Below are 25,445 nucleotides of genomic sequence, written 5' to 3'. Positions count from 1 at the left end.
CTGAATAAACGTCAAGCAGACAGCTGATCATCAGAAGTGTGAGATGCTGGAGAATATACTCTGGTGTCCTGTTATATTTTAGATAGCAAGGAGTTTATTAAACTTTACCGAAACAATCTGCAAATTTCATTAAAATTGAATAAACTATCATCTTGTCTTTATTTTTAGTTAGCACCTTAAACACTTAAAGCTGTAAGCTAATGATAGTTATATAAGAGCAGATGCTGCTGGTGCAATAAGCTGTAGTTTTATGTCCAGTGGATGATGATCTGATTAGTCGACTAATCGCATAAATAATCGGTGACTAGTCGACTATCAAAATAATCGTTTGTGGCAGCCCTACAGTAAATATATGACAGGGTGTCGGTCCTGCAGCCAGTGACTGTTAAGAGTAGTTCTTTGTCAGATTTAAATAAGCGGCTTAAGTCCTACAGTATTAATGCTGCCGTGTCAGTGTTGGGGGGGTGGGGGGCCATTCCTCCGACCTTGTTGTTTTCATGCGTTTGTCAGAATGGGAAACTGCTGGGACATTAAAAGTCACACAGTTTTAGTTTATTGCTCAGAATGTTTGGAGACACTTACTTTACCTGATGAGCTTTTTTTTATCAACCAAGGTCATGATAGCAGCTACAGGTAATATCAGATTACAAATAAGATGCCAACCCCACAAAAAAGCAGTTCTTTATTTTTACTTTGTTCTTGTATTTGAGTGGGATGTCAGAAACTCTGTAATTTAAATTTCCTCAGGCATTGAGCTGTTTGTCTGACCTGAGTGGGTGTGGGGTTTTTTTCCTGATAATTCAAACCAAACGAATGAACAATCGGATGGAAAAAGAGCTCGATGGCCACGGCTGCCAGACGACAGAGAAGGATCCTCAGAGCAGCGCTGAAGTGCAGCTCACCAATACTCAGTTTAAAGAGCACTGCCGTCCCTGTGCATCGTGACAGAACGGTGCTTTACCCTCGTGTCAAATGTTTAAAATGAATCACTAAATGTAGCTTTTATATGAAAAGAATGAGTTTTAGGTTGATTCCCATTTTTGATGACAGCAGCGTTTTTCAGAGTGACTGATTGCTTCAAACAAGCTTTCCCTTCAGTGGACGTTGACTTTGATACTGCGGTCTGAACTCCTCGGACGCTCGGAGTGCTTTGGAGAAGTTGGCAGGTTTGTAAACTGTCCATTCAGGACAGTAAAGGAGCACTCAGCCTAAAATGAGGAAACACTGGCCTGTTGTAGTAACGAGGCTCCTTTGTGAGAAATTTCCACATGAGCAAACTGGCAGCGGGTCATTTAGTTGGACGTGAATAAAATCGACTATCAGACATGAAAATGACCCGCTGGTAGCTGTGTTAAATGTTTCATTCCAGTTGTGCCACAGAGGCAGCGCCAGGGCGTGTGAATAGAAGAGCTGCATTGAGTAATCCCACCATTGAGCTAATATACTGAGTCACTCCTGCACACATGCTGCGACATGATGAAGCCGTTGTCTCTGTGTTTCAGATCTTCTACCCTGAGACCACAGACATATATGACCGGAAGAACATGCCACGCTGCATCTACTGCATACATGCACTCAGGTTTGTGTCTCGTCCTTTGAGTTTGATTTGACAGTAAGGACCCAGCTTTAGCTGCCCTGCAGTTCAGACTGCTGCTGAGGCTCTTTTTTTAAAAGCATTAAAGCCTGGAGCGCTCAGCATATGGCGTGACTTTTGAAAAAGGCTCCAACAATGGGTCTGTGACACTGAGGTATCCAGCGGCACAGAGTATGTGCTCATTTGTTTTGATTGCACGCTCAGGTGTAAAGGATGTTGATGCCTTCAAAGCCAGCAGAGCAGATGTTGTCATTGCTCTGAGCTCTGTAATTACCCTCCTAAAGAAAACGCACACATGCACTGCCACAGAAATGTGCTCTACTGTAAACACTGAAGTGTGTGGTTTGTCCAACTGGTGCTGTGAGCAGCTGTACAGCAGCTTGTAAACCTTCACGGTTACTGTGGTGGTCGGTGTGTTACATCTTCTCAGATTAAGACATGGTGCCTCTGAAAACTGCCATCCCAAATCCTTCTTCTTCATCCTCTTGTGCTGCTGCTCTACTTCACAGCAAAACTAACTTTCCTACCTGTAACCTTCAGAGTTCACTTTTACACATCGCTGTTGTTCAGTCTAAATATCCTTTTAGCCCCAGGTCAGCTGAGATCATTTATAGGCACATGCTGAATAATCACGTCTCCTTGGTTTGAACCTCTTCACAGTGATAATTAAAAGTAGTATTTCCAGCCTTTAGCAAAGGCACATACAGTACTTTTCATATATTTCATACATATTGGCTGTTCACTATTTGTCGATTGCGTAACCAAAAATAAAACGAGTAGTAAAATCCTGGAGTTGTTGGAGGTGTCAGCCAAGCGCTGGTGTTTATATGCGTTCCTGTGGTGACGCTCATCTCTTCTTCTGCACATCTTCACTCATGTTTATACTCACTTCTTTTCTCCCCTGTGTTGCAGTCTGTACTTGTTCAAGTTGGGTCTGGCACCTCAGATCCAGGACCTGTATGGAAAAGTCGATTTCACTGGTAAGAGTGCGAGCCTGAACGTGCGCATCTGTTTTCCTCGTTTGCTTCTTATTAACGTCCTTATGTCGTCTTAAATCCAGACCACTGCCAAAGTTAGCGTGCCGCTTACAGGTAACCTGTGGTGCTCATTCTGTATTGTTATGGTTAAACATCACGCTGCTGGGTTTCTTCTGATTGGCTTCCACTTGTAAACAAAAGCTTGGAGCCGCTATGCAGGGAATACTTGTACACTTCCCCTGACCTCATCACGTGATGCTAAATGTCATGTCATTGCTATGAGCCTCCACCACTGTAACAACATACAGTAATATGTAAATCATGGTGAAACTGCCGTCAGCCTGAGAGCAGCACTGGCAGCGCTGTGAGTAAAGAGCGGAGGAGCTCCTGGAAATGTGAAAGTCATTAGTAACTGTCAGAGGGTTTCCTGTCAGCCCAGCTCAGCTCGCTGTCCCTGAGCCAGTCTCCAAAATCAGATTATCACACATGAGCCAGGAACAGTCTGTCTCTGCCCCCCCAACCCTACTCCTTTCTCTCTTTTTCCCTCTCCGCTGCGATCCGTGGATCTGTTCCATCTGCTCTGTCTTCTCTCTCCCAGAGGAGGAGATCAACAACATGAAGAGCGAGCTGGAAAAGTATGGAATCCAGATGCCCGCCTTCAGCAAGATTGGTGGGATCCTGGCCAATGAGCTCTCAGTGGATGAAGCGGCATGTAAGCAGGGGCTCGGGTGTCGCTGGGAGGGGGCGGGCTCTCAGAGCTTCTAATAAATGCTTTAATGAAACGGGTGCATTTCTTCCCATCCGTCTCAGGATTATTCCAACTCAGGAATTTAGGACGTTTGATTGTTGATTAAGTAAGAAACCGTCGGCCTGCCTTTGTTTACTTCAGTCCAGTCCAAAGCCAACCTGACATCACTGCGTCAGACGGCATCTCTACAGCCACAGACAATCAGAAACAAACACGTCACGTTTGTGAATTCTTCCAATAAATGATTTCTTAAATGGAGACGTGATCGATAAAGATCTGTTGATGAGTGACGTCTTTACTGTGTCGTATATAACACCAGTTGAAAAGTGACTTCATTTAGTCAGCTGTGGCTCAAAGGACACAATTTTAACAGCCTGGTAAGGCAGCGATGTTACAATCCCACGTTTCAAAGTTTTTCCACAAAAACTAACAAAGTAAACGGTGTGACTGCTTCTCCTCCTCAGTGCACGCTGCTGTGATTGCCATAAATGAGGCCATTGACCAGGGCGTACCAGAGGGCACGCTGGCCGCTATGCAAAACCCCAACGCCATGCTGGTCAAACTGGATCCCAGCTGTGCTCAGCAGTACCACGACACGTTGTACCAGGCCAAAGGGAAGAAGGTGGCCAACTCACGCAAGCGGGTAACTGGATTTACCGTCCACTGCTTTCATAGCAGCCTGAGGCACATTATTTTATAATTAAAGATGAAGGGAGCTCATAGCAGTCGCGTCTGCTTTTTGATTAGAAAATAATTGAAGGTTCAGCCTGAAGATGGAAGAAAATGTTGGCATTAGTCTGCGATGTGCTGAGAATGGCTAAAACGAAGCACTGCCATACTGATGCACTTTGAATGCATGGCCCAAACATCCCTTTAAGCGCACAAACATCTTATTCTAGTATCATGCAGTGCAAACGTGTAACGTGCTGCTCTGCTCTCACAGCAAATGGAGAACGCCGAGGCAGAGAGGGACATCTACGATGAGCTTCTTACCCAGGCAGAAATCCAAGGCAATGTCAATAAGGTCAACGGTAAGCTACATCAGCACACACACACACTCTGTGGTATTTACTGGATTCTGTGGTGCACTCGTGGAAATGCCGACCTCTCTCCAACAGTGAACAATGCTTTGAGTGAAGCTGAACAGGCCTTGCTGAGTGGAGATGAGGATAAGTTGTATGAGGCGCTGAAGGCCATGGGCATTCAGAACCTGCAGCCCCAGAACAAAGCCTGGTACCTGAAACAGCTGCAGGGTGACCGAGAGAACAAAGAGCAGGTGGGGTCAACAGTCTAACAGCCACCACTGTAGCAAGCCTGCGTCCCTCTTTCCACATTAACCTGGTTTCTCCTTCTTAGACGTCTCCAGGAGAAGCCCTGACTAAGGACGAGCTGCAGAGCGGCGTGGACGTGGCCAACGGGATAGCAGAGAGCTACCTAAAGAGTACGACTGTAACAACTGTGTTATAAAAAAGTTATCTATGCGTTTGTAACTCGGTTCCTGTCTCTGTGCAGTGCTGAAAGCAGTGGAACGGATCAATAATGCAATCAGAGAAGGTGTGCCAGAAAAGACGGTGGAGGAGCTCATGAACCCTGACGCACAGCTGCCTGAGGTCTACCCGAGCGCTGCAGACCTCTACCAGAGAGAGCTAGCCAGCCTGCAGCAGCAGAGCCAAGAGGTACCCGGACCCAAAGCTCAGTGCATAATGTGAACGCTCACTGACACAGTTCTCAGCAGAGAAACGTGTTCGTGTGGCTTTAATGCCAATTACAGCAGCAGCTGACAGTCTTCCAGTTTATATCACAACAGGTGCTCTATTGGGATCCAGCCTGCTCTGATGATAGCACAGTTTATTTTATTTTTCACTGAGACGTACACAAAACAGAAAGGACACTAAAGTCTGCACAGACCGAGGTAGGAAGTACTCCTAACCCAAGTTCTCATCTATGTGAGAATATACTTTTTTTTTTTCCCCAAAAAAGTTTTTTCGTGTGTTTTCCACGACAGACATCAGAATCCGTCTTTTGTAGCACAGCATGTGCTCACCGTGATGGCAGCCATTGGGTTGTGAACTTGTCGTTGCCGTGTCTCCTTTGGCGCCAATCGTGACCTCATTGTGTGAGAGCGTCAACCACTAACCTATTAGCTAATGCTAGCAAGCCTGGTTAGCAAGCATAAAATGTGCAGGTGCAGTGTTGTCGTATCAAACTCACCGTACCAGTTTCTGTAACTAAGAAAGATTTTATTTATTTCCACATGGAATACTTTGGTCCTGTTTTCCATGCTCCATGTTTGAATTCCCATTTCCTACCCGAGCATGGAGCCATGCTTGGTGTATATTTATTATATACTGGACTGGAAGCGGTGTGTATCTTACGACCTCCTTCATGACCGAGTAAACAGTGTAGTTGATTATTTTAGTAGCAATAATGGTAGTTTTACATATGAAGCGCTTTATGTTTCTGTCCCGCAGGGTAACCTTACCCACCCCGAGCTGCTCGTTGCCGTGGAGATGCTGTCATCGGTGGTGCTAATGAACGAGGCGCTGGACGTCGGAGACCGAGGGGCTCTCTGGAAACAACTGTCCAGCACCGTAACTGGACTCAGCAATGTTGAGGATGAGTACGCTCAGAGGTGAGCGCCTACGCCTGGCGTCATCAACACGTCCTTTGTCAAGTCTTGAGTGTTTCTGCGTGAACAAAAGCAGACGTGCAAACTCTTTACCCCTGTGCTCCTCAGATACATGGATGAACTGATGCGTCTCAAAGCAGCAGCCAGAGAGGAAGGGTCCGACTATCTGACCTGGAACGACATTCAGGCCTGCATCGACCAGGTCAACCTGGCTGTGCAGGAGGAGCATGAACGTAAGAGGCCACACGATCGCATCCATTCACGTCTTTGTCAGAAACTTGTGGCTGCTCGCTTGTTCACAGGTGTCTCACCTGGTAGATCGGTGTGTTTGCTGATCTCGTGTGTCCTCCCAGGATCAAACCACCACACCATGGAGCCACGATATTTCAGCAAAGTTTGAGATGATGTTCCTGATGCCATCCAAAAAATGCTGAACATCCTTCTGTTTTAAGGAGTTTCTGTCATTGATGACAGTCTTCCTAATTAAAAGTGTGATTTAGTGCCACGGTCTCAGACGTGCTCGTGCAGCAAACATAAACGCGTGGCGCTGCTAGATCATCGGTTTGACACTTTGATATAAAGTTTTTAAACCAACATCACCGTGGATGGCTCCACTGAACTGCCAATTATTGTACTTCCTCAAATGGCAGTCTAACAAACGCAGCCACGCCCCATAAACTCGCTGGTTAAAATGCTGCAGCTACATAAATGCTACATAAACATGAAAAGCTTTGTTCCAATTTCCCATCCATGGTAACAATACAACATATAGAGCCAGGTCAGGTAGAGCGAGCTGGAAACTTGGCGCTCGCGTCTCTCACCCCGTGTCATCACTATGGACTCGAGACACCAGTCCACAAACAAATGAACAGAGTTTCTGGGTAAAACACAAACATACCCATGAATAGAACAGAATGATCTAAGCTCTGATCCATAAAATGTTTTCTTATTTGTTGTATGATATGTTCAAGTTTAAGAACATTTCAGCACCTTTATTAGTTATATTCCTTAGCTTTAGTTTAGTTATAGTGCACCTTTTTGTTAAATACTGCCACATCTTGAATTATCATTCAAGATGTGGCAGTATTTAACAAAAAGGTGCTTTTCCGTTGTCGTCCTATGAGAATCACACGTTTACAGACAGCCCAACACTTTCTGTGTGTGTCTGCTTCTGCATTTGTAGGAATTGCTGCCATTGGGTTGATCAATGAAGCCCTGGATGAGGGAGATCCTACGAAGACGCTGTCCATGCTGCAGAGCCCGTCAGCCAAGCTCACAGACGTGGACCCGTCGATTGCTCAGCACTACCATGACAAACTGCTGGAGGCCCGCAGGGAGAAGGCTCATGTAAGGACCTCATGTTCCTGATTTCTGCTGCGCAAAACTGAATAACGTGTTCGGCTGCATCTGCTAAGCATGGGCTGTGGATGGCAATTACTGCGTCACTCAGCCTCTATTTGCTTTTTGTGTGTATTCCTGTGAACATTATGCAAACAGGCTACAGTTTTAACTGCAGCTTAGACAGTTACAGCTTGGTTTTGGTTTTCTTTGACGTGACATGCGACGCATGTAGAAGACTTTAATCAACTTACTGACTTGTTTATATGAACTTAGTGCAATGTTGAGTCTTATTCAGATGGGATGGACTTGCTACTCTTGGGTCGACTAATGATCCTGGGCTATGCGAGGAGTGTTTGATTGTTCACACATCGTACTGTGTCACTAAAACACAGCTGTTGCAAATATTGCATGATTTAGTGTGTGTGTGTGGGGGGGGGTGCACAAGGTGTCGTTCATGTGACTCTGTCCTCGGAGCGGTGCTTGATTCGAGTGGACGCTGATGTCATGTGTACCATCCCCCCTTACTTCCTGTCACACGTCTGTGTGGGACGTGTGCGCTTGTCTCCTTGCTCTCACTCTTTCCTGAGGCCTGACACGTCGTTTCTGTTGCTCCTCTTTGGTTGATCATTGATGGAGAGGCACCCGTGCTCTCTTTGACTCATTTGCCTGTGTTATCGTTACTGGATGGATGATGAGTCTGTGGAGGTTCTTGTGTGTTTGTGCGCGCTTGTGGTGAGGCAGTCAGTTTGCATATGATGTCACAGAACACTTGTGCTGTTTTCCTGTTGAAGCTGAAGCTCAGCTGCAGGGGCTGGTTAGAGCTTTACTGCCGTGCACAAAGGAAGTCCGCACTGACCAAAGGTCCCCTCCAGATTTCTCGAGCGTGGACTCGGTGCATTGCTTTTAGAAAGTAGTCTGTTTTTGCTCCAACATAAACACTGATAAGGGAAATGTTCTTATCAAGTCACTGCCCACATTGTTTTCAAAGTCAACATCATCAGGTTCATCTAAAATCTGTAAAAACATCATATGGGAACTCACTTTGAGTACAGTCACCAGAAAAAGAGAAGCTGGGGAGGAAAAAAACCTGGATGGGAAAAGCAGCCAGCTATTTTCCTGCTGATTTCACAGGCATAGGAAATAACAAGCCAGTCTCAGTCGTTTGCTTCCATAAAAGGGCAGAAAGTTGACCGCTGCATTACAGACCCGCGGGCACTCTGACCGTGCTCGTCGTGTCAGCGGGCGAGTGCGGCTGATTGAAGTAACGAGCTGAAGACAGGAAGCGGTTAAAGCTTCCTGTTGGGTTTCAAAGGGTCGAAGTCAATGAGGTATTTCCCCGCCGCTGATGTCTCCAAGGGGCAGGGAATAGTGGGAATGTAAGGTGGCTGTTTCCAAGTAACGTGAGGTCAGGGCTTGCTTTGTTTTTTGCTGGATGTTGAGTTTGCGACTAGCTTCTTAGTGTCGCTCCTTTAACTCTGCAGAACAGTTAGTGAGAAGATATTTGGGCAGAAGCTGGCGTCTGTTGTGGGCAGAGGGCTGTGCCTAGATAAACAGCAGGAAGTCCTGCCCAGACTCCACTGACTAACAAGCTAAATATTCTCTCCTCATCCTCTTCATGTGATTGTAGCTGCAGTGTTTACAGTGTGCAGACTGTACTGTAGTTCTGCATGTGTGTGTTTCTCACGAGAGAGATTCATGTTTTCTAAGTATAGAAGAAAAGTCTAGATGGATGAATTATGGCCTCCCCCCCACCACCCCCCAGCTTTCACTTCCTCCCTTTCCACAGTGGGCTTGTATTGTGTGACAAACTTCATAAAGCTTTCACCCAAGTCCTCCTCCTCCACCCGCTGCCCACTCTGCCACCACACCCTGTCTAGCACCTCCTGCTAACTGCAGTGACTCATCGCCTGCAATCACCAGTTACAGCGCCAAAATGCAAACACACAAACAGTCATCGGCACCATCCCAGCTACGACTTTATTTACTATAACGACGGGGCTGGTTCGACTCCACACATGTGCGTGCTGCACAAGATGCGGGACCAGATTTTATCCGCCCTCTTCTTTCACACCTCCTGTTAATGCGTGGCACTAAATGTGAAGAGGCGGGGCGCACCAAGGAGGTGGGGGTGTTGTTGCCAAATGAGCTGCCTGCTCTCACCAGGCTCTGAAAAGCAGCGGGAACAAGCAGCAGCCAGCTCCTGCACTCTTTATACAGAGGCAGAGAGCGCCATCTGGATGCTGCTGTTTGCCACTGCATCTCATAACATTGTAGAAGTCGAGGTCTTGGAGTGGTTTGTATGGTGAACAAATGGCATGCTGGGCTACAGCTGTGAATGATTGCACTATGCAAATGTTCCATAAAGTAAAAATATGCACGGCAGGAGTTACATAAGATAAAAATATCACAGATAAATGACAGCGGCTTTCTGGGATTAACAAAGCATCTCTACAAAATCTGCTGTTCAGCTGTTGTGAAAATAATCTGTTTTTCTGAAAATGTATCTTTTAAATGCAATATTTAACCATTTTTGTGTCTCATTTAACTCTCAACATGCTGATATATGAAGGCAATTCTTTTCTGGTTGAGCAAAACCTACAAAGGGGCCGTAGTGTACTTTATTTTTTGTCATGTATGCTGGATTAGAATATTTCATATAATCAGGTCAGCATATAATAATAATAATAATAATAATAATAATAATACATTTTATTTAAATAGCGCCTTTCAAAGCACCCAAGGACACTGTACAACAGATAAAGACTGGAAATATACACAATGATAAAAATAGAAGATAAAAGTTAAAACATACAGAAATTTAAGAATAGGCAATTTTAAACAGATGAGTTTTAAGGGTGGACTTAAAAAGAGAGAATGAACTAATATTTCTGAGGTCCGGGGGTAGGGAATTCCAAAGTCGAGGGGCAGAGCAGCTAAAGGCCCTCCCTCCCATTGTGATCAGACGAGCAGAGAGAGAAAGAGAAGATGAAGATCTGAGGCAGCGGGATGGGAGCTTCATCTGTAATAATATGTAGAATAAATCCCTGTGAGCCAAAAGCTCAGGCTTTTTTTGTATTCTTGGCTCTTTGTCATGTCATAGATCGGGGATGTCCCTAATATGGTCATCATCTCAGATCCAAGCATGCACTTCCTGCTGTTAGCACTCTTCATCCTTATGTTGTGAGCAGCTCAGAGAGAGGTGACGGGAGCTCAAAGTGGCGTGTTTATGATTGGATTTGCTGTGTTTGTCTCAAAACATATTTTCATGTGTTCATCCAGGAGACACAGGATCCTTCTGCTGTGCTGTGGCTGGATGAGATCCAGGATGCCATTCTGAAAGCCAACCAGGACACAAAAGAGGCTTTGCAGTGTAAGAATACGTACATTTATGCCACACTTGTCTTCAGTAGTCTAGAGAGAACTAAAGCCTATCTATCTGCAGTCTCTCAGGCCATCCAGGCTGTTAACGAGGCGGTGGACAGCGGAGATGCAGCTCAGACGTTGGCCGCTCTGCGTGGTCCTGGAGCAGGACTGTATGGCGTCACGTCCGAGTGTGCGCAGACCTATCAGGACGACCTGGCCAAGATCAAACAGGAGAAAAAGAAGGAAGGTGAGGAGCCTGAGACGGATTAGTGATGTGGCGTTTTGATGAAACTCGCAACACTTGAAATAAGTAACACAGACTGTATATAAACGATGGAGACACCGCGATGTGCATAGTGAGGTCTTAGCGTTAGGAGGGTGGAGTACAAAGCCATCAGCTGCACAGGTGCACAGACTTACCTGCTGATTATTTCTAAGACACAAATATAGTGATAGAATTACTGATGGGGAGGTGGGTATTACTTTATCAGTGCCCTTAATATCTATTAAATATCTATTAAAAGGGGAACATCGACTTCGGGCTCAAGTGACTGTTAGAGGACCTGCAGCTTTCTGCACGAGCATTTCGTGTGGCTTTTCATGAACTCACGACTCTTTCTGTCTGTGTCAGAACCATGTAGAAATGGTTTGTTCCAGTCAGGCAATTGAATTTTTGCAAGGAAACACAAAAACCAAAAGAAGTGACTTTAGTGTCTGCTTTATGCTCGCAAAAAACACAAACCTGTTGGCCTTCATGTAAAATGCATACAGTTGAAGGCTCAGGCTGCCATAAGAAATGTGTTAGGGCTAATAAATAAAGTGCTAGCACATTACTACACTTCACAGCACAACTACGAGAGGAAACTTGCTTTTATCTTGCTTCCGTCCATCCTGTGTCTAGGTGATAATGGCAGTGAGTGGGTGAAACACTGGGTCAAGGGAGGACACAACTACTACTACAACCTGCAAACCAAGGAGGGCACCTGGGTGGAGCCAGAGAACTTCATTCAGAACAACACTCAGCTCAACAAGGAGGACATCCAGGTCGGCGTCTCTCCCAGGGAAGCTCTGCGGGTTCCCGGCTGTTTAACACACCTTTTAACTCTTTATTTTCTTCTGCCTGTCAGGGCGTGGTCTCTGGGGTAACCACGGCCTACAATCGAGAGCAGCTGTGGCTGGCCAATGAAACTCTAATAACCAAGTTACAAGCCCGCTGCCGTGGCTATCTGGTCCGAAAAGGCCAAAAGGAGAGGATGGAGTTCCTGAAATCCCAAGACCCTGCTGTTACCTGTATACAGGTGATATAGCCATGTTTACTGCCATCACGTTTGTGTGTAGATGGAAAGATGAGCCTGATGGAAGAAGTCATCATTTTTGGTCTCACTCGTTCTCAGGCTCACTGGAAAGGCTGCAAACAGAGGAAGGCGTTCAAAGACCGTAAGGAGTACCTGAAAGACCACACTGCTGAGGCCGTCAAGGTAAGCTTAGTGTGCGGCTCCATTCGTCTGCGTGTGATTAAATACGTGTGAAACTAACACATTCCTTTTATCTCTCTCAGATCCAGTCCATGGTTCGGATGCATCAAGCTCGTAAGAAGTATAAGGATCGTCTGAAGTACTTTGAAGATCACGTTAGTATTATTTGTTTCAGCCTCTGTCGTTTCAAATGAGCTGCCGCGGGACGCTCGAGAGAAGTCATTGTTCATCCTCTGCCACAATTTACATTGACGTAACCAAATTACTTGTTATTTAATGAAAGCTTTTTTACCGGGATATAAATCTCCTCTGACATTTCCTCTGGCTCCTGTGGCGTTCCAGGCGGTGGCTCATTTAGCACTTTGACACATGTGACCCTCTGCGGGTCCCTTTGGAGCTGTTTGTAATGAGCACCTTTGATCAAGCGGTTGTCACTTACAGATCAATGATGTGGTGAAGATTCAGGCTTTCATCAGAGCCAACAAGGCCAGGGACGACTACAAGACTTTGAGTAAGCAGGACCTGGGCTGTCAAACCAACTTTTCACGATTTAGGGGGGCCACCTGACATGTTCCTTATTTGTCTCCAGTCAGCGCTGACAATCCTCCGATGGGGGTGGTGAGGAAGTTCGTCCACCTGCTGGACCACAGCGACCAGGACTTCCAGGAGGAGTTGGAACTGATGCGGCTCCGTGAGGAGGTGGTCACCAACATCCGTTCCAACCAGCAGCTGGAGAACGACCTGAACCTGATGGACATCAAGATCGGCCTGCTGGTGAAGAACAAGATCACGTTGCAGGAGGTGGTGTCCCACAGTAAAAAGCTGACCAAGAAGAACAAGGGCCAGCTGTCGGACATGATGATGATGACCAAGCAGAAGGGAGGCCTGAAGGCTCTAAGCAAGGAAAAGCGGCTTAAACTGGAAGCCTACCAGTACCTCTTCTACCTGTTACAGGTAAGAACCCAGGACATCGCTGCACTTTGTTGTCTTTGCTACAGGACACTGATGCACAGAGGGAGGAGAAGTTTCCACCAGTTTGACTTCTCAGAGTCGCTTCTTTAGATGAATGAGAGTAATGTAAACAGATCTGACATTTTTCCTGTAAAGATACAAAGCACTGAGCATCACAGTATCCTCACAGCGTGTTACCGTGGATACATACTGTAAGGTTGTTAAATTTTCTGCGTCCTTTCAGACCAACCCCACGTATCTCGCCAAGCTGATCTTCCAGATGCCACAGAATAAATCCACCAAGTTCATGGACTCTGTAATCTTCACTCTGTATAACTATGCATCAAACCAGAGAGAGGAGTACCTGCTACTCAAGCTCTTCAAGACCGCCCTGCAGGAGGAGATCAAGTGAGAAGCCCGATGACCTTTCTAATTCACAAAGAAATGTCTTAAATTCAATAAAAGACTTGTCATCAACAACTGTGTGCAGGTCAAAAGTGGACCAGATGAAGGAGATCGTCACTGGAAATCCTACCGTAATCAAGATGGTAGTGAGCTTCCACAGAGGTGCACGGGGGCAGAATGCACTGCGGCAGATCCTGGCGCCAGTTGTCAAGGAGATCATGGATGACAAAACGCTAAACATCAAGACCGACCCAGTGGACATCTACAAGGGCTGGGTGAACCAGATGGAGTCTCAGACTGGAGAGGCCAGGTGAGGTGGAGGTGTCCTCCAGCATCTTGTTCTCCGAAAACTCAGAGACACCACCTGGAGCGGCACAATAACAAGATTTTAAAGAACACTACCTTGCACATATAGGTACATTAACCTTATTCTATGTATCCTCCCTCATACTGTTGTTTACAGTAAGCTGCCTTATGACGTCACTCCGGAGCAGGCCATGAGCCACGAGGAGGTGAGGACCAGACTGGAAGCCTCCATCAAGAACATGAAGACAATCACTGACAAATTCCTGTCTGCCATAATCGTCTCTGTGGAAAAGATTCCGTACGTTGCTCCCAACATCGCTTTTTTTTTCTTCAGTGCCCACCTCTGGCTTGTGTCACAGCATCTGTGTGTTTTATTTCAGATACGGGATGCGGTTCATCTCCAAAGTGCTGAAGGACACTCTGCATGAGAAGTTCCCAGATGCTACGGAGGATGAGCTGCTCAAGGTTTGCATCAGTCATTTGCAAGCTTAATGCTCTTGTTTATCCATGAGGGGCAGCCAATCAGGAGAAGGTTATCTCACACGGTGGGAGGAGCAGCTTAAATGTTGTGTTTCAGACAGGACGAAGCATGTTAGCACTATGCTAACACCCAGCAGGTGTTATTTTGAAGTGTGAATCATGCAGACTACTTTAGTCGTGTTCAAGAACATCGGCATGTCTGTGCCTGTGCCGACTGTGCCTGTGTAAAACTGACAGTGCTACTGACACAGAGATGTGTGGCCCTAAGAGCATTACATGTTCAACCATGCTACACAGAAAGCACTCTGCATACAGCTCACTCTTTCACACTCTGACCTTTGACCTGGATCTTTCATAAGCCTCTCTTCTCCAGCCTTCTTCATCAATCATTTGCTTCGCTCTACTTTCACTGTTTGTTTCACACTCTTTCCTTTTTTTCCCCTCCGTACTCTGCTGTTGCTCTTCTCTCCCCGCCTCACCAACCAGCTCCATCCTTCCTTTCCATGTTACGGCCGACTGCTGACGCAAAGGTGAGCCATGCCACTCTTCTGGCTCTCCTTCTCTTACTGCTCCACTTGTTCCTTACACTTTTAAGCGCTCTTCTGCATGACACACTAGCACTTATCCTGGGAGTCTGTTCATTACCCTCATGACTAATGATCCTAAAGTAGAGGGGTTCCAACCATAACAGCATATACAGTCTTGGGTTAAGGCCTCCTTTCTATATAATTAACATTAAATCCGATGAAGTCATACCTGTTGATACCTGTTGTTGCTCAGTTAGTGTTTTCCAGTCTGAGGTTTTAGATCCCAAACTTTCTTTGTCTAATAGTTTTCTTCATAATAGAGACAAAGCTTTGAAATGCTGCTGATTTTTCTGGTGGTGATCATTAAGTTTACTTTGAAACTTTCAGATTGTGGGCAACCTTTTGTATTACCGCTACATGAACCCGGCCATCGTGGCTCCCGATGCCTTTGACATCATCGAGATGTCTGCTGGTGGTCAGCTGACCACCGAGCAGCGACGGAACCTGGGCTCTGTGGCCAAGATGCTGCAGCACGCTGCGTCCAACAAGATGTTCCTGGGAGATAACGCCCACCTCAATCCCATCAACGAATACCTTAGCACCTCCTACCAGAAGTTCAGGTCTGATACGATTATGAATGTGTGCACGTAGAACAGCTAAATAACAACCAAAACTGTTACTTTGTTACCGTTTCTGTTCCCCGTGACATTCTCCTCCTGTCTTCTGTCACAGGCGCTTCTTTCTGGCAGCGTGCGACGTCCCATCGCTCGAAGACAAGTTCAACGTGGATCAATACTCAGACTTGGTCACAGTCACCAAACCTGTCATCTACATCTCCATCGGAGAGATTATTAACACTCACACAGTGAGTTTGACTCACCTCATTCATCCATTTATCTCTCACTGACTGAGACTGAGGTGCCAAAGCGCTCGCTTTAAGGTGGTCTTGAAAAGTTTTGCCTGTACAGTACGAACACTGATCGGGTACTTGTACTTGAACTTGTATCCTTAGCTGCTGCTGGACCATCAGGATGCCATCGCCCCAGAGCACAATGACCCCATCCATGAGCTGCTTGAGGACCTAGGCGAGGTTCCCACTGTGGAGTCCCTCATTGGTGAGCTTTGTCGTTTTTTTTGTAATATTTAGGAATTAACAGTAATAAGACAAAACAAAATGAACAAAACCACTGGAAGTGGCAAACTGCTATATATGTATATTAGGGGTGCAACTATACTCGTATCGATATTGAACCGTTCGATACAGTGCTTTCGGTTCGGTACGCATATGTATCGAACAATACAACATTTGTAATTTATTTGATCAACTTTTCTTCTGACGATGCTGTGTTGAGCGCTCAGTGGATCTGCATTCGACTACTCCACCTAGGCTGCACTCTCGAGTGCAGATCCACTGAGCGCAGCGCAAGCTAGCAAGACAGAAGTTAAGCTCTCCTTGCAACATGGCAAATTGAACCTGCCCCACCCTCATTCAGATCTGGCGTTTGGAACTATTTTGGTTTTCATGTGACGTATGACCCTGAAGGTAAGCGAGTCATGGACAAAAGTAAAACAGTATGTTGGATGTGCCACGCAATGCTCAATTACATGGGTGGGAACTACTGCGTTAGCGCAGTTTGCTTGTTAACGTGTTGACGCCGTCCAGCCCCACGCACAGGGCAATCCGCGGTAGCTCGTTAACGGAGATTTGCCACGTTATGGCGTTAACGTCATTTCAACGAGATTAACGCTGACAGCACTAGTGGGAACACAACGAATATGACTGCACATTTACGCCGACATCATCCTAGTGCAAAGACAAAAACAACAAGCACGCATGCTACAAACTTTACCCGAGTCATTTAGACAGCCGTTAGCACATGATTCTCCTTATGGGGACCTGATATGTTTAATATGCTGCTGAGAATATAGCCCAGAAGAAGCGTATAGTATAGCTTTTATATTGGAAAGAGCCATTTCTCTGTAATAAACTCTCTTTTCCAAAGATGAGTGATTTCTCGATCAGATTTATTATTTTATCCCTTTGTTGTTTCAGCAACATTAAATTTAAAAACTGTACGTTTGAGTTAAAATATATATTTATAATTTTAATAAATGACAAATTAAAAAGGCATGAACATTTTTTTTGTATCAAAAAAATATCGAACCGTGACACCAAAGTATCGAACCGAACCGTGAATTTTGTGTATCGTTGCACCCCTAATATATATATATAATATAATATAATATAACATAATATAATGTATATAACTGGTGAATAGCAAATATTTAAATGAACAACAAAAAAACTTGTTTTTACAGACTAAGGTTCATTAATGTTTGCTCATTCTTATCGTGGGCTGTAAGCTTGATGCCAAACACACCACATGCATGTACACATGTACAATAGGTACACCTATGGTATGTTTTTATTATTTAACATGAATTGCATATGCTCACATTAACTAGCTATAGTGTGTTAGTGTGAGGTGTGCATTCACACTCTGGGTGGCAAAGCAGACAGGCTGATTGATCTTCAAAGGACGATCACAGGGAGGGTGCAATCACAAGAACGAGTATGTGAGGTTAGCTATAAGGTTGTAGCACTTAGGTTTAGAGAGTGCTTCATGGAAAGAAATTTAAAGACATTTGTAGAAATATAAAACATCCAAGAAACGGCTGAAAACTTCCAAATCATTTCAAATCTATAAGAAACCCCTGGGTTGCAAAACCCTGTGAAACATATTTGTGACTAAGAGGAAGCGTCTGTCTGGGTCAAGCTTTCAAGGCCAACTAAATGTTTCAGTTTACAGGACCTTAAATGTTGGTAGAGTGGAATCGATCCCTAAATGACTTCAAATGTGTTGCTGAGCGTGGCTGCACCGTAAAACGTAACCACAGAACATTTTCCTCCAATGTTCTGTGGTTTTCATTTTGGTTTTCATATCCTGGCTTTTGGACTTCCTCTGGCCTAAAATATGCTGGCAGGGAACGTTTGTGTGAAAACAACAGGTCTGTCTGAAACGGTGGCTGTCTAAACCCTGCCTCCACTCTGCAGGTCACGGGTCAGGAACTCGTCAGTAGTTTACGATGCCTTGTTTTCTGTTGCACTCAGGTGAAAATCCTCTCCCCGCTGACGACCCCAACAAAGAGCTGATGGGCAAAACCGAAGTGTCGCTCACTCTCACGAATAAATTCGATGTCCCCGGTGAGGCCAACGCTGAGATGGACGCAAAGACGCTCCTGCTAAAGTGAGTTCAGACCGCAGAGTCCAAGTCAGCAGCTTGCTGTTTGTCGGCTCTCTTTGACTTCTCACATCTGTCTTTGTGTTTCTCTCTCCAGCACCAAGAGGCTCATTGTGGATGTGATCCGGTTCCAGCCTGGGGAGACTCTGACCGAGATCCTGGACTCAACAGCCAGCCCAGAGCAGGTGGGGAGTGCATGACGTTGTGTGTTTCTGCACCAGGTCTCAGTAATCTGGATGGGTGATGACTGTAACCAAGTCAACATCTCAGCAGATGGTCCTGAGACATGTCTACTCAGCATGTTGTATCTGAGCGGAAAACTACTGAGCTGCCTTACGACCCAAAACAGGAACTGACTTTTACACATGACTCTTTGTCCTGTAGTTGGTGAATTACTAACACAAAACTGCAATAGCCACATATTTGGTAACATCCTCTTTCAATCAAAAGGAGTGAAGTTTATGGGAAATTAAAAACTCACTACAACTACTAGTGTAACAGTATTACTGCTGCCACTTCTGTTAATGACAGTTTTAAAGACTCTGAACATAATGTGCAGGAGGCAGAGTACCAGCGGGCCATGCAGAGGAGAGCAATCAGAGATGCCAACACGCCTGAGAAGATGAAGCAGGTCAAACCGGTGGTGGACGACAGCCTGACGCTGCAGGGCAAGAAGGACAAGATCAAGAGTAACCTGCAGAGGCTGGCAGAGCTGGGGAAGGTCCACCCAGAGAACCGCTATCAGGACCTCATCAATGACATCGCCAAGGTAAAATAAACTGCTCGTCCCTTCAATGGACAAATAAGAGAGAGGCTGCCTCACGGGTTGTCGTTTCAATGTCTGCAGGACATCAGGAATCAGAGACGGTATCGGCAGCGGAGGAAAGCCGAGCTGGTGAAGCTTCAGCAGACCAACGCCGCCCTGAATTCAAAGAGCAACTTTTACAACGTGCAGATCGACTCCTACAATCAGTACATCAAGACCTGCATGGACAACCTGGCCAGCAAGGGCAAGTGAGTGACCTCCACTGTCTGCTGGTTGTTACTGCTGTCATGAGCTGCACTGCTGCTGGGGATACGGCGAAGTTTGTCACCTACATGTTGGTAAAGTTGTGCGTTTGTCAGTGCAAACCTCAGTACCACATCTGAAACATACCGCACTCAAACGTGCAGCGTAAATGGGCTTCAGACGTGACCTGAAAATGTCACATCCTGTATCCTTTCCCTCCGCAGACGAGCTTACAGCTCACGTCTGATTTGTGTCAAAACCAAAAATAGGAGCCAGTCTCTCACACTGGTCCTTGGACTCCTTGTTTTTGGGTTTTAATCTCTAATCACTGAGTGTTTTATAGCTGCCAGATTTTTTTAATGGACCATCGTTGCCTCTGAAGGTTCGAGGCAGGTTGAGCTTCATAATCTTTTCCTGGGGGATCAAAGATGTTCTTGGCCTGCCCGGCATCTTCTCTCACTGTTGGTGTGGCAGAAAGACCTCTTGATTGTGCCACATGTCTTCCCTCGGCAGACCTGGGGGGGACAAAGAAACAGAAACTGAACATGCACTTGACCTGATGGGCAACCTTCGGGCTTGTTCTCATCCTCAGCTCAGTGTGAGCGTTCGTTAGCACAAGCTGATGTTTGAGGCTCGTATCCGCCCATAACAGAAACACAGGCAGTGGCGTGGGCTGCTCGGTCAAATTTAAATCACGAAGCTGTCTTTTTGTTCGTCTTTTGGCTGTTTGAACTCTGTGAATGTGATGAAATTGCTGTTGTTACATACAGCATAAATCTTTGTTCTTTTCCTCCATTTAAATGCACGTTGGCGACTTGCGATGCGTCGTCTGCTGCATGGTGACCGTGCAGCATTGGCTTCAGTGTTTTTAAAGTCTGCATGTCACAGCCTAGAATACAATAGTGAGCCTTGAAGTCTGTGCTGAGAGCTGCTTTTATTGTACACTTGTGTGTCTTTCTTCTCAGGTTGTCAAAGAAACCAGGCGACAACAAGGCTAAGAAGAGCAAACAGGTTTCTCAGAAATATACAGCCGCCCGCCTGCACGAAAAGGGCGTGCTGATCTCCATAGAGGACCTGCAGCCCAACCAGTGAGTTGTGCAGCTGATCACGTATACAGTTAGCTTCATGAACAGCCCAAGGTTAGAAGTCTGCCGTTCCTCTGCTTTAAACAGCCGTCTTCTGCTCTTTTCTCATCGCAGGTTCAAGAATGCCATTTTTGAGATTTCCCCATCGGAGACGGTCGGAGTGTTTGACGTGAAGGCCAAGTTCATGGGCGTCCACTTGGAGACGTTACAGTTAGAATATCAGGTAGCGTTGCCTTTCTCAGCTTCGTTGGCTCTTCTCGTAGTAGCTTGACCAGCGACGTATTTTGTTTGAGCTCTTTGGGTTTTTGTTTCACAGGATCTGCTCCAGCTGCAGTATGAAGGCGTGGCAGTGATGAAGCTCTTCGACCGGGCCACCATTAACGTCAACCTGCTCATTTTCCTGCTCAACAAGAAATTTTATGGGAAATAGAAGAAAAAAAAGAGGAGAAAAAAGGGCTAGAGACACTGAAACCACAACCCCCCCTCTGAGGGTTGCTTTAAAGCCCTGACCAGAACCATGCTGTCTTACCTACACATTTCCTCCAGCACGTCTCCACTGTGCCTATACAAGTTTATGCATTATGTTTTATTACATGGATATGTAGTATCCTTTATTCTTAATGCAAAACCTCCATTACCCAAGTTTTTTCCTAGTGCCTCATCTCTCATTGAGGCTCGGTCAGAGGTTTAAGATTTGTAATTTCTGTTTTTGCTCTAAATACTCTGAATATGTTGTGCATGGGCTTAGATCTAAAAAGAAAAAAGTGTATTTTTTTTTATGTAAAGAGAGTTTTACGTCTTTTTCAGCTGTTAGTTCATCCGCTCACCTGACTGAGAAAAGCCCGATGAACATCATCGATGTGCGTGCGCACTTTTCAGCAGGGTTGTAGTACACGGCACTTTGTCCAGGAAAAACTGAGAGAAAAGAAAACGATGGGCTCCTTATCTTTGATCGTGTGTTTATGGTGAAAGCGCTGCAGCCGTCTCTCTCTCTGATCATCTTCTCCTGGCTTTACTGTGACATCAGTCACCAAAATGTCCAATTCTAACACTGAGCTGCAGGAGTGTGATGTTACCTCTGAAGTCCAGGCTGCACTGGTGCTGATCTGGCTCTGAGGCCTTTCCTGTCTACAGACGGGTCAGTGGTTTTGAGTGGACTGAGCTGGCCGTGACTGCAGCCCTGCTGCTTCTCAGAACTGACCTGCCGTGCATTTGTGCTTCTGGCTCCCGCAAGAGAAGCAAGCGAAACGTGGAATCACACGAAACTGGGCAGACGTGCCGCTTTGCTGGCTTTCTCAGATAACTTACTGGAAATCATTATTTTTCTTTTTATCTTGTAGAACGATTTGTTACGTTATAAAATGGGTAAGCACAACATGATGCCTGATGAATTGTAAAACAAGATGGGATTTGGACTTGTAAGCTGAGCAGATGTTAAATACTGAGAATGCTTCTAGCGTTGAAAATACCTGGTCGCCATTATTTATATTTTATATGTTTTCAGTCTGCTGGAGCTGATGGTTGCACCATCACCCAACGAGCTCCAGTGTGCGTGCAGTGTTACAGCACCTTGTGGGCCCACTAGATGTCACTCTGCGCTGTCACGTCGTGGCGTTTGAGTGGTCCTTGAAGCGATTGTTTCAGCCAGGCTGAAAATCTGTGCAGACTTGGTGAAATCGATTTTGCTTCTCACGCAGACTCACTTTGATCGGAGGTGGCCACCTTGTGCTCGCTTCATTATTTGTTCTTCATTTGATGAAATGTGCTTGTTCCAGTTTCAGAATAAAGCTCTACCAATGCGCTGCCTTTTTCCTAATCTTACAGTTTTCGTGCAGGAAGAGAAGGCGTTTTCCCAAATGAGCATTTCCATTTTATGTTACAACCACCTGTAAACCCACCTCCACTACACACACAACCAGAAGGAATGTGTAGTGAAATTACAACCCGCTTCCCATAAAGTTTGGATGTTGCGCAAAATGTTAATAAAATGGTGATTTTCAAATCTAGATTTGATTGACAATTAAAAAGAAAACATTAAACAGAAAATGTAACACTTTCAGAAAACGTTCAGTCCATTCTGACTACGGCAGCAGCGACATGCCTCAACAAAGCCCTGGAAAAGTAACAGACTGAGTATAAAAGGAGCATCTTGGAGAGGCAGAGGTTCAGCACTGCAGATCGCTCTTCCTCACTGTAGAATTGCAAAGACTTTGATGATCTCATCATCTGTGCTATGTAATAATATCTACATATTCTAGGAAGCTGAAGAATTCTCTGTGCAAGGATTTCTGAGCCCTCAGGCGGCACTTCAGTAAAAACCGATGTGATTCTGTCAGGGACACTTCCAGACATCACGGTGTCGTCTATTGATGCAGGTTCTATTGATGCAGGTTCAAGCCCTGCGATGCGCAGACAAAGCCAGAAACACTGCTGTCTTAACATGGACCGAGGAAAAGTGGAAAACTGTTCTGTGGCCAGACAAATAGAAAATGTGAAATTTGTTTTGGAATACAAGGATGCTGCATCCTCTGGGATAAAGAGGAGAGGGACCTTCTGCTTCTCTGCACTACATTAGTGTTTCCACACGAGTGCTGAAAGGTAAAGGCAGGATTTGGAGCTCACATACTGCATCTATTACAACAGCGTGGCGTCACAATGGCAAAGTCCAGGTGCTAAACTTGCTCGCCTGCATTCCAAAGCTTCCATCAGCAGAAAACATTTGACGCATCGTGAAACGAAAGACATGACAAAGACGAACCAGGACTGCTGTGTCCTTTCCCAACATTTCAGCAGCTGGTCTCTCTGCCCAGAAGTCTATGGAGTAATGCTATTGTGCACAAGATATGCACAACATGCATTCTGTTTTTATTTACCTGTTATACACAGTATTCCAACTTTTTTGGAAATGGATTTGTAAATGTGTCATACTACTGTGTCATACCCGCAGTTTTCAGTAATTTGATGTATTGTAGCTAAATGCTGAGTATTCTCAGTGTCTGCAGGCTCGACAGCAGTGTGGAGTTTTCCTGCACAGATGTTTCTGTGTGTTTGAAAACTGGGTGCCCTGCATAAACCTGAGACACACACCAAACTTTGTTTCCTGTTTGACTGATTGGATTGTTCACATATCATTAAGATTCTGATTTACACAACCTTTTGTTCCAACAGAACAACAGGACAGTCCAGCTCCTGAATTCTTTTACTTTCCATCATGATATGTGCAAAATCTGGATTTCTAATAGGTGAATTGTAGAGCACAGTGTACTCATGTTTATGGTACATTCATGCACGATGTACATTTTAAGGGTGTTTTTCATGTGTATTTCAGAGCACGATTTGTACATAGCTTATTCCAAGAAACACAGCGTTTTATTATTCTATTTCATAGAAACATGAAAATTAATTTGATAAATGCAATACTTGCATATCTAAATAGCGCATTTAAGAAAATCTTGTAAGCACAGAAGTAGTTTTCTTGATCTATAGCTATAGCCAGTGATGTTCCATGTTTTGTTTTTACTTTTTCTTGCGGCTGCGTAAGGTAAGGGCGTGGTGACTTTGTCGCCCCCTTGTGGATACCACAGGTACACACCGCCTTTGACGAGGTAATGTTTTTCTCGCAGTAGTATGAGGATAACAAGCCAGCCGATCTGAGTTGCTGTTACTCGCTCCCTCAACCAAGGACGAATAAGCGAAAAACATTTTTTCCGAGAGACATTTTTTCGGCGACGGGGAAACCACCGTTTTTTTTCTTCCCTGTCGGCGCTGTTTGTTTTATCTTCACGGAGTCGCTCGGCTGGAGTTTGTCTGCGGTCTCTATGCTGTCCATGGATTAACACTAGAGTCGACTCCGAAGCGCTGTCATATCAGCTAAAGTGTCAAACTGTGGATTGTGATCCTTACGTCACTTGCCAATATTCAGCGGCTGCTTTCCCCGGTTTGGTTGGAAACAAAGTGGAACTACAGCTAAGTCTATGCAAAACGAGCGGAAACTTGTTGAAATACAATTCGGCGAGTAAACCTTTGGCCAACTGCGGGTCAGCTTTACTAGCGGGAGTGGAGAGATTTAGCTAACGAGGCTATCAACTTTCTCTGACCGCAGCTGTAAATATTTAGGTGGAAGTTTCCTCTAAAAGATACCGACAGCGGGTAGATGTCGACAAGCAGATAAAGTGCATTTGTCGGAATTAAAATGGCACTGACAGTAGCTTAGCCGACTAGCTGTCGCTCTCCGTTCACTTCCAACGCTATGTTAGCAGTGACAGCTAACGCCATGTTAACGTTAGATTCAAACAAGTGGTTCGCTGGAAGAGTGTCAGCGTGAAGTTACAGCTTAACTTTAACCCATTGTCGCCTCGCAGTTTGCCTAGAAAGTCAGAGTAAATATATACTTTGCAAAGTTTTTATTTTGTCCGCTTTTTAGTCACACTTAAACAACTTTTATTAAAGGGAGCTTTGAGTGTTAGCCTAGCCGCGTTAGCTTGCCTGTTGCCTTGTAAAAGCATTGAGACAGTGCAGCCAGCCGAGCTACGTCTGAAGTGACTTTAGTTTAACCGATAACGCGAGGTGTGCTCTTAAAATTCTCATGGGTTTGCTACAACGCTTGCTGAGAGACTTTGCAAAATAAGACCCCACCAGCACAGTCTTCCACTCAAAACAAGTAGCTGAAGTTGTTGAACTGCGGCCCGCACCATGTCCAGCTCCCCAGGCACAGGTGGCTCGAACCCCAGGAAGTTCAGCGAAAAGATAGCGCTGCACAACCAGAAGCAAGCAGAGGAGACGCGGGCCTTTGAACAGCTGATGACGGACCTCAATGTCTCAAGGGTAAATGCGCTTCACTTTCAGCTTGTTGACATTTATTGCTCTCTTGTCTTCTACGCGGATGTGGTCATATACCTCATTCACACCGGAGCTGTCAGGCTTCATCTGCCGGCGGAGATTTCTGGTATTCAACCAGTACTTCTCGTTTCTCTTGAGCAGCCGTAAATCACACCCGTCGATACTCGGCTTATGTAATTCTACTCAAGAGCCAAATATTAAGCAACTTGCGACTTTGGGTGCAGCGATTGACGTACAGCCTTTTTAAACTGCAGTCGGCGGTGAGACAGGAATGGAGAAATTGGCTCCTTAATATTTGCACCAACCGCTTAAAAGCCGTCCTGTTTGTCATGGGCGTGTACAGGATTTTTCTTGAATGGGATAGCACGGGGAGGGGGCACAGGAAGTTTTTGGTTTTTTTTTTAGCACAAATAAATAAAGTGTACACATTAGGCACAGAAAACATGGGCACAGTTTTCCAGCTTCTGTGTAACC

General features: G+C 45.4%; 2 protein-coding genes across 3 annotated transcripts in view; both read left to right on the top strand.

The window, feature by feature from the left end:
* The window catches only part of iqgap1 (IQ motif containing GTPase activating protein 1), a 43,631-nt gene extending 21,697 nt beyond the window's left edge, over positions 1-21,934 (top strand). Inside the window, exons 5-37 of the mRNA XM_085461270.1 lie at positions 1,503-1,579; positions 2,507-2,574; positions 3,170-3,283; positions 3,784-3,962; positions 4,263-4,350; positions 4,438-4,595; positions 4,676-4,760; positions 4,832-4,995; positions 5,791-5,951; positions 6,057-6,181; positions 7,132-7,295; positions 10,569-10,659; positions 10,732-10,899; positions 11,554-11,696; positions 11,780-11,950; positions 12,047-12,130; positions 12,211-12,282; positions 12,569-12,638; positions 12,717-13,081; positions 13,323-13,486; positions 13,569-13,793; positions 13,947-14,087; positions 14,170-14,254; positions 15,184-15,416; positions 15,529-15,661; positions 15,809-15,911; positions 17,909-18,044; positions 18,136-18,223; positions 18,598-18,807; positions 18,886-19,052; positions 20,013-20,135; positions 20,247-20,355; positions 20,449-21,934. Coding sequence (XP_085317396.1) covers positions 1,503-1,579; positions 2,507-2,574; positions 3,170-3,283; positions 3,784-3,962; positions 4,263-4,350; positions 4,438-4,595; positions 4,676-4,760; positions 4,832-4,995; positions 5,791-5,951; positions 6,057-6,181; positions 7,132-7,295; positions 10,569-10,659; positions 10,732-10,899; positions 11,554-11,696; positions 11,780-11,950; positions 12,047-12,130; positions 12,211-12,282; positions 12,569-12,638; positions 12,717-13,081; positions 13,323-13,486; positions 13,569-13,793; positions 13,947-14,087; positions 14,170-14,254; positions 15,184-15,416; positions 15,529-15,661; positions 15,809-15,911; positions 17,909-18,044; positions 18,136-18,223; positions 18,598-18,807; positions 18,886-19,052; positions 20,013-20,135; positions 20,247-20,355; positions 20,449-20,562 — 4,578 coding nt within the window. The 3' untranslated portion in view covers positions 20,563-21,934. The remainder of the gene's footprint in view (positions 1-1,502; positions 1,580-2,506; positions 2,575-3,169; positions 3,284-3,783; positions 3,963-4,262; positions 4,351-4,437; positions 4,596-4,675; positions 4,761-4,831; positions 4,996-5,790; positions 5,952-6,056; positions 6,182-7,131; positions 7,296-10,568; positions 10,660-10,731; positions 10,900-11,553; positions 11,697-11,779; positions 11,951-12,046; positions 12,131-12,210; positions 12,283-12,568; positions 12,639-12,716; positions 13,082-13,322; positions 13,487-13,568; positions 13,794-13,946; positions 14,088-14,169; positions 14,255-15,183; positions 15,417-15,528; positions 15,662-15,808; positions 15,912-17,908; positions 18,045-18,135; positions 18,224-18,597; positions 18,808-18,885; positions 19,053-20,012; positions 20,136-20,246; positions 20,356-20,448) is intronic.
* Positions 21,935-24,358: 2,424 nt separating this feature from the next.
* Positions 24,359-25,445, top strand: part of crtc3 (CREB regulated transcription coactivator 3) — a 46,582-nt gene continuing 45,495 nt past the window's right edge. For both annotated transcript variants that reach the window (XM_085461258.1, XM_085461252.1), the window contains exon 1: positions 24,359-24,956. In XM_085461258.1, coding sequence (XP_085317384.1) covers positions 24,825-24,956 — 132 coding nt within the window. In that variant the 5' untranslated portion in view covers positions 24,359-24,824. The remainder of the gene's footprint in view (positions 24,957-25,445) is intronic.

The sequence above is a fragment of the Copadichromis virginalis genome, linkage group LG1, assembly GCF_057382275.1.
Source record: "Copadichromis virginalis isolate Kocher_CV1m ecotype Utaka linkage group LG1, C_Virginalis_male_GT1.1, whole genome shotgun sequence".
Taxonomy (NCBI): domain Eukaryota; kingdom Metazoa; phylum Chordata; class Actinopteri; order Cichliformes; family Cichlidae; genus Copadichromis; species Copadichromis virginalis.
This window is presented reverse-complemented; position numbering and strand designations above follow the sequence as displayed.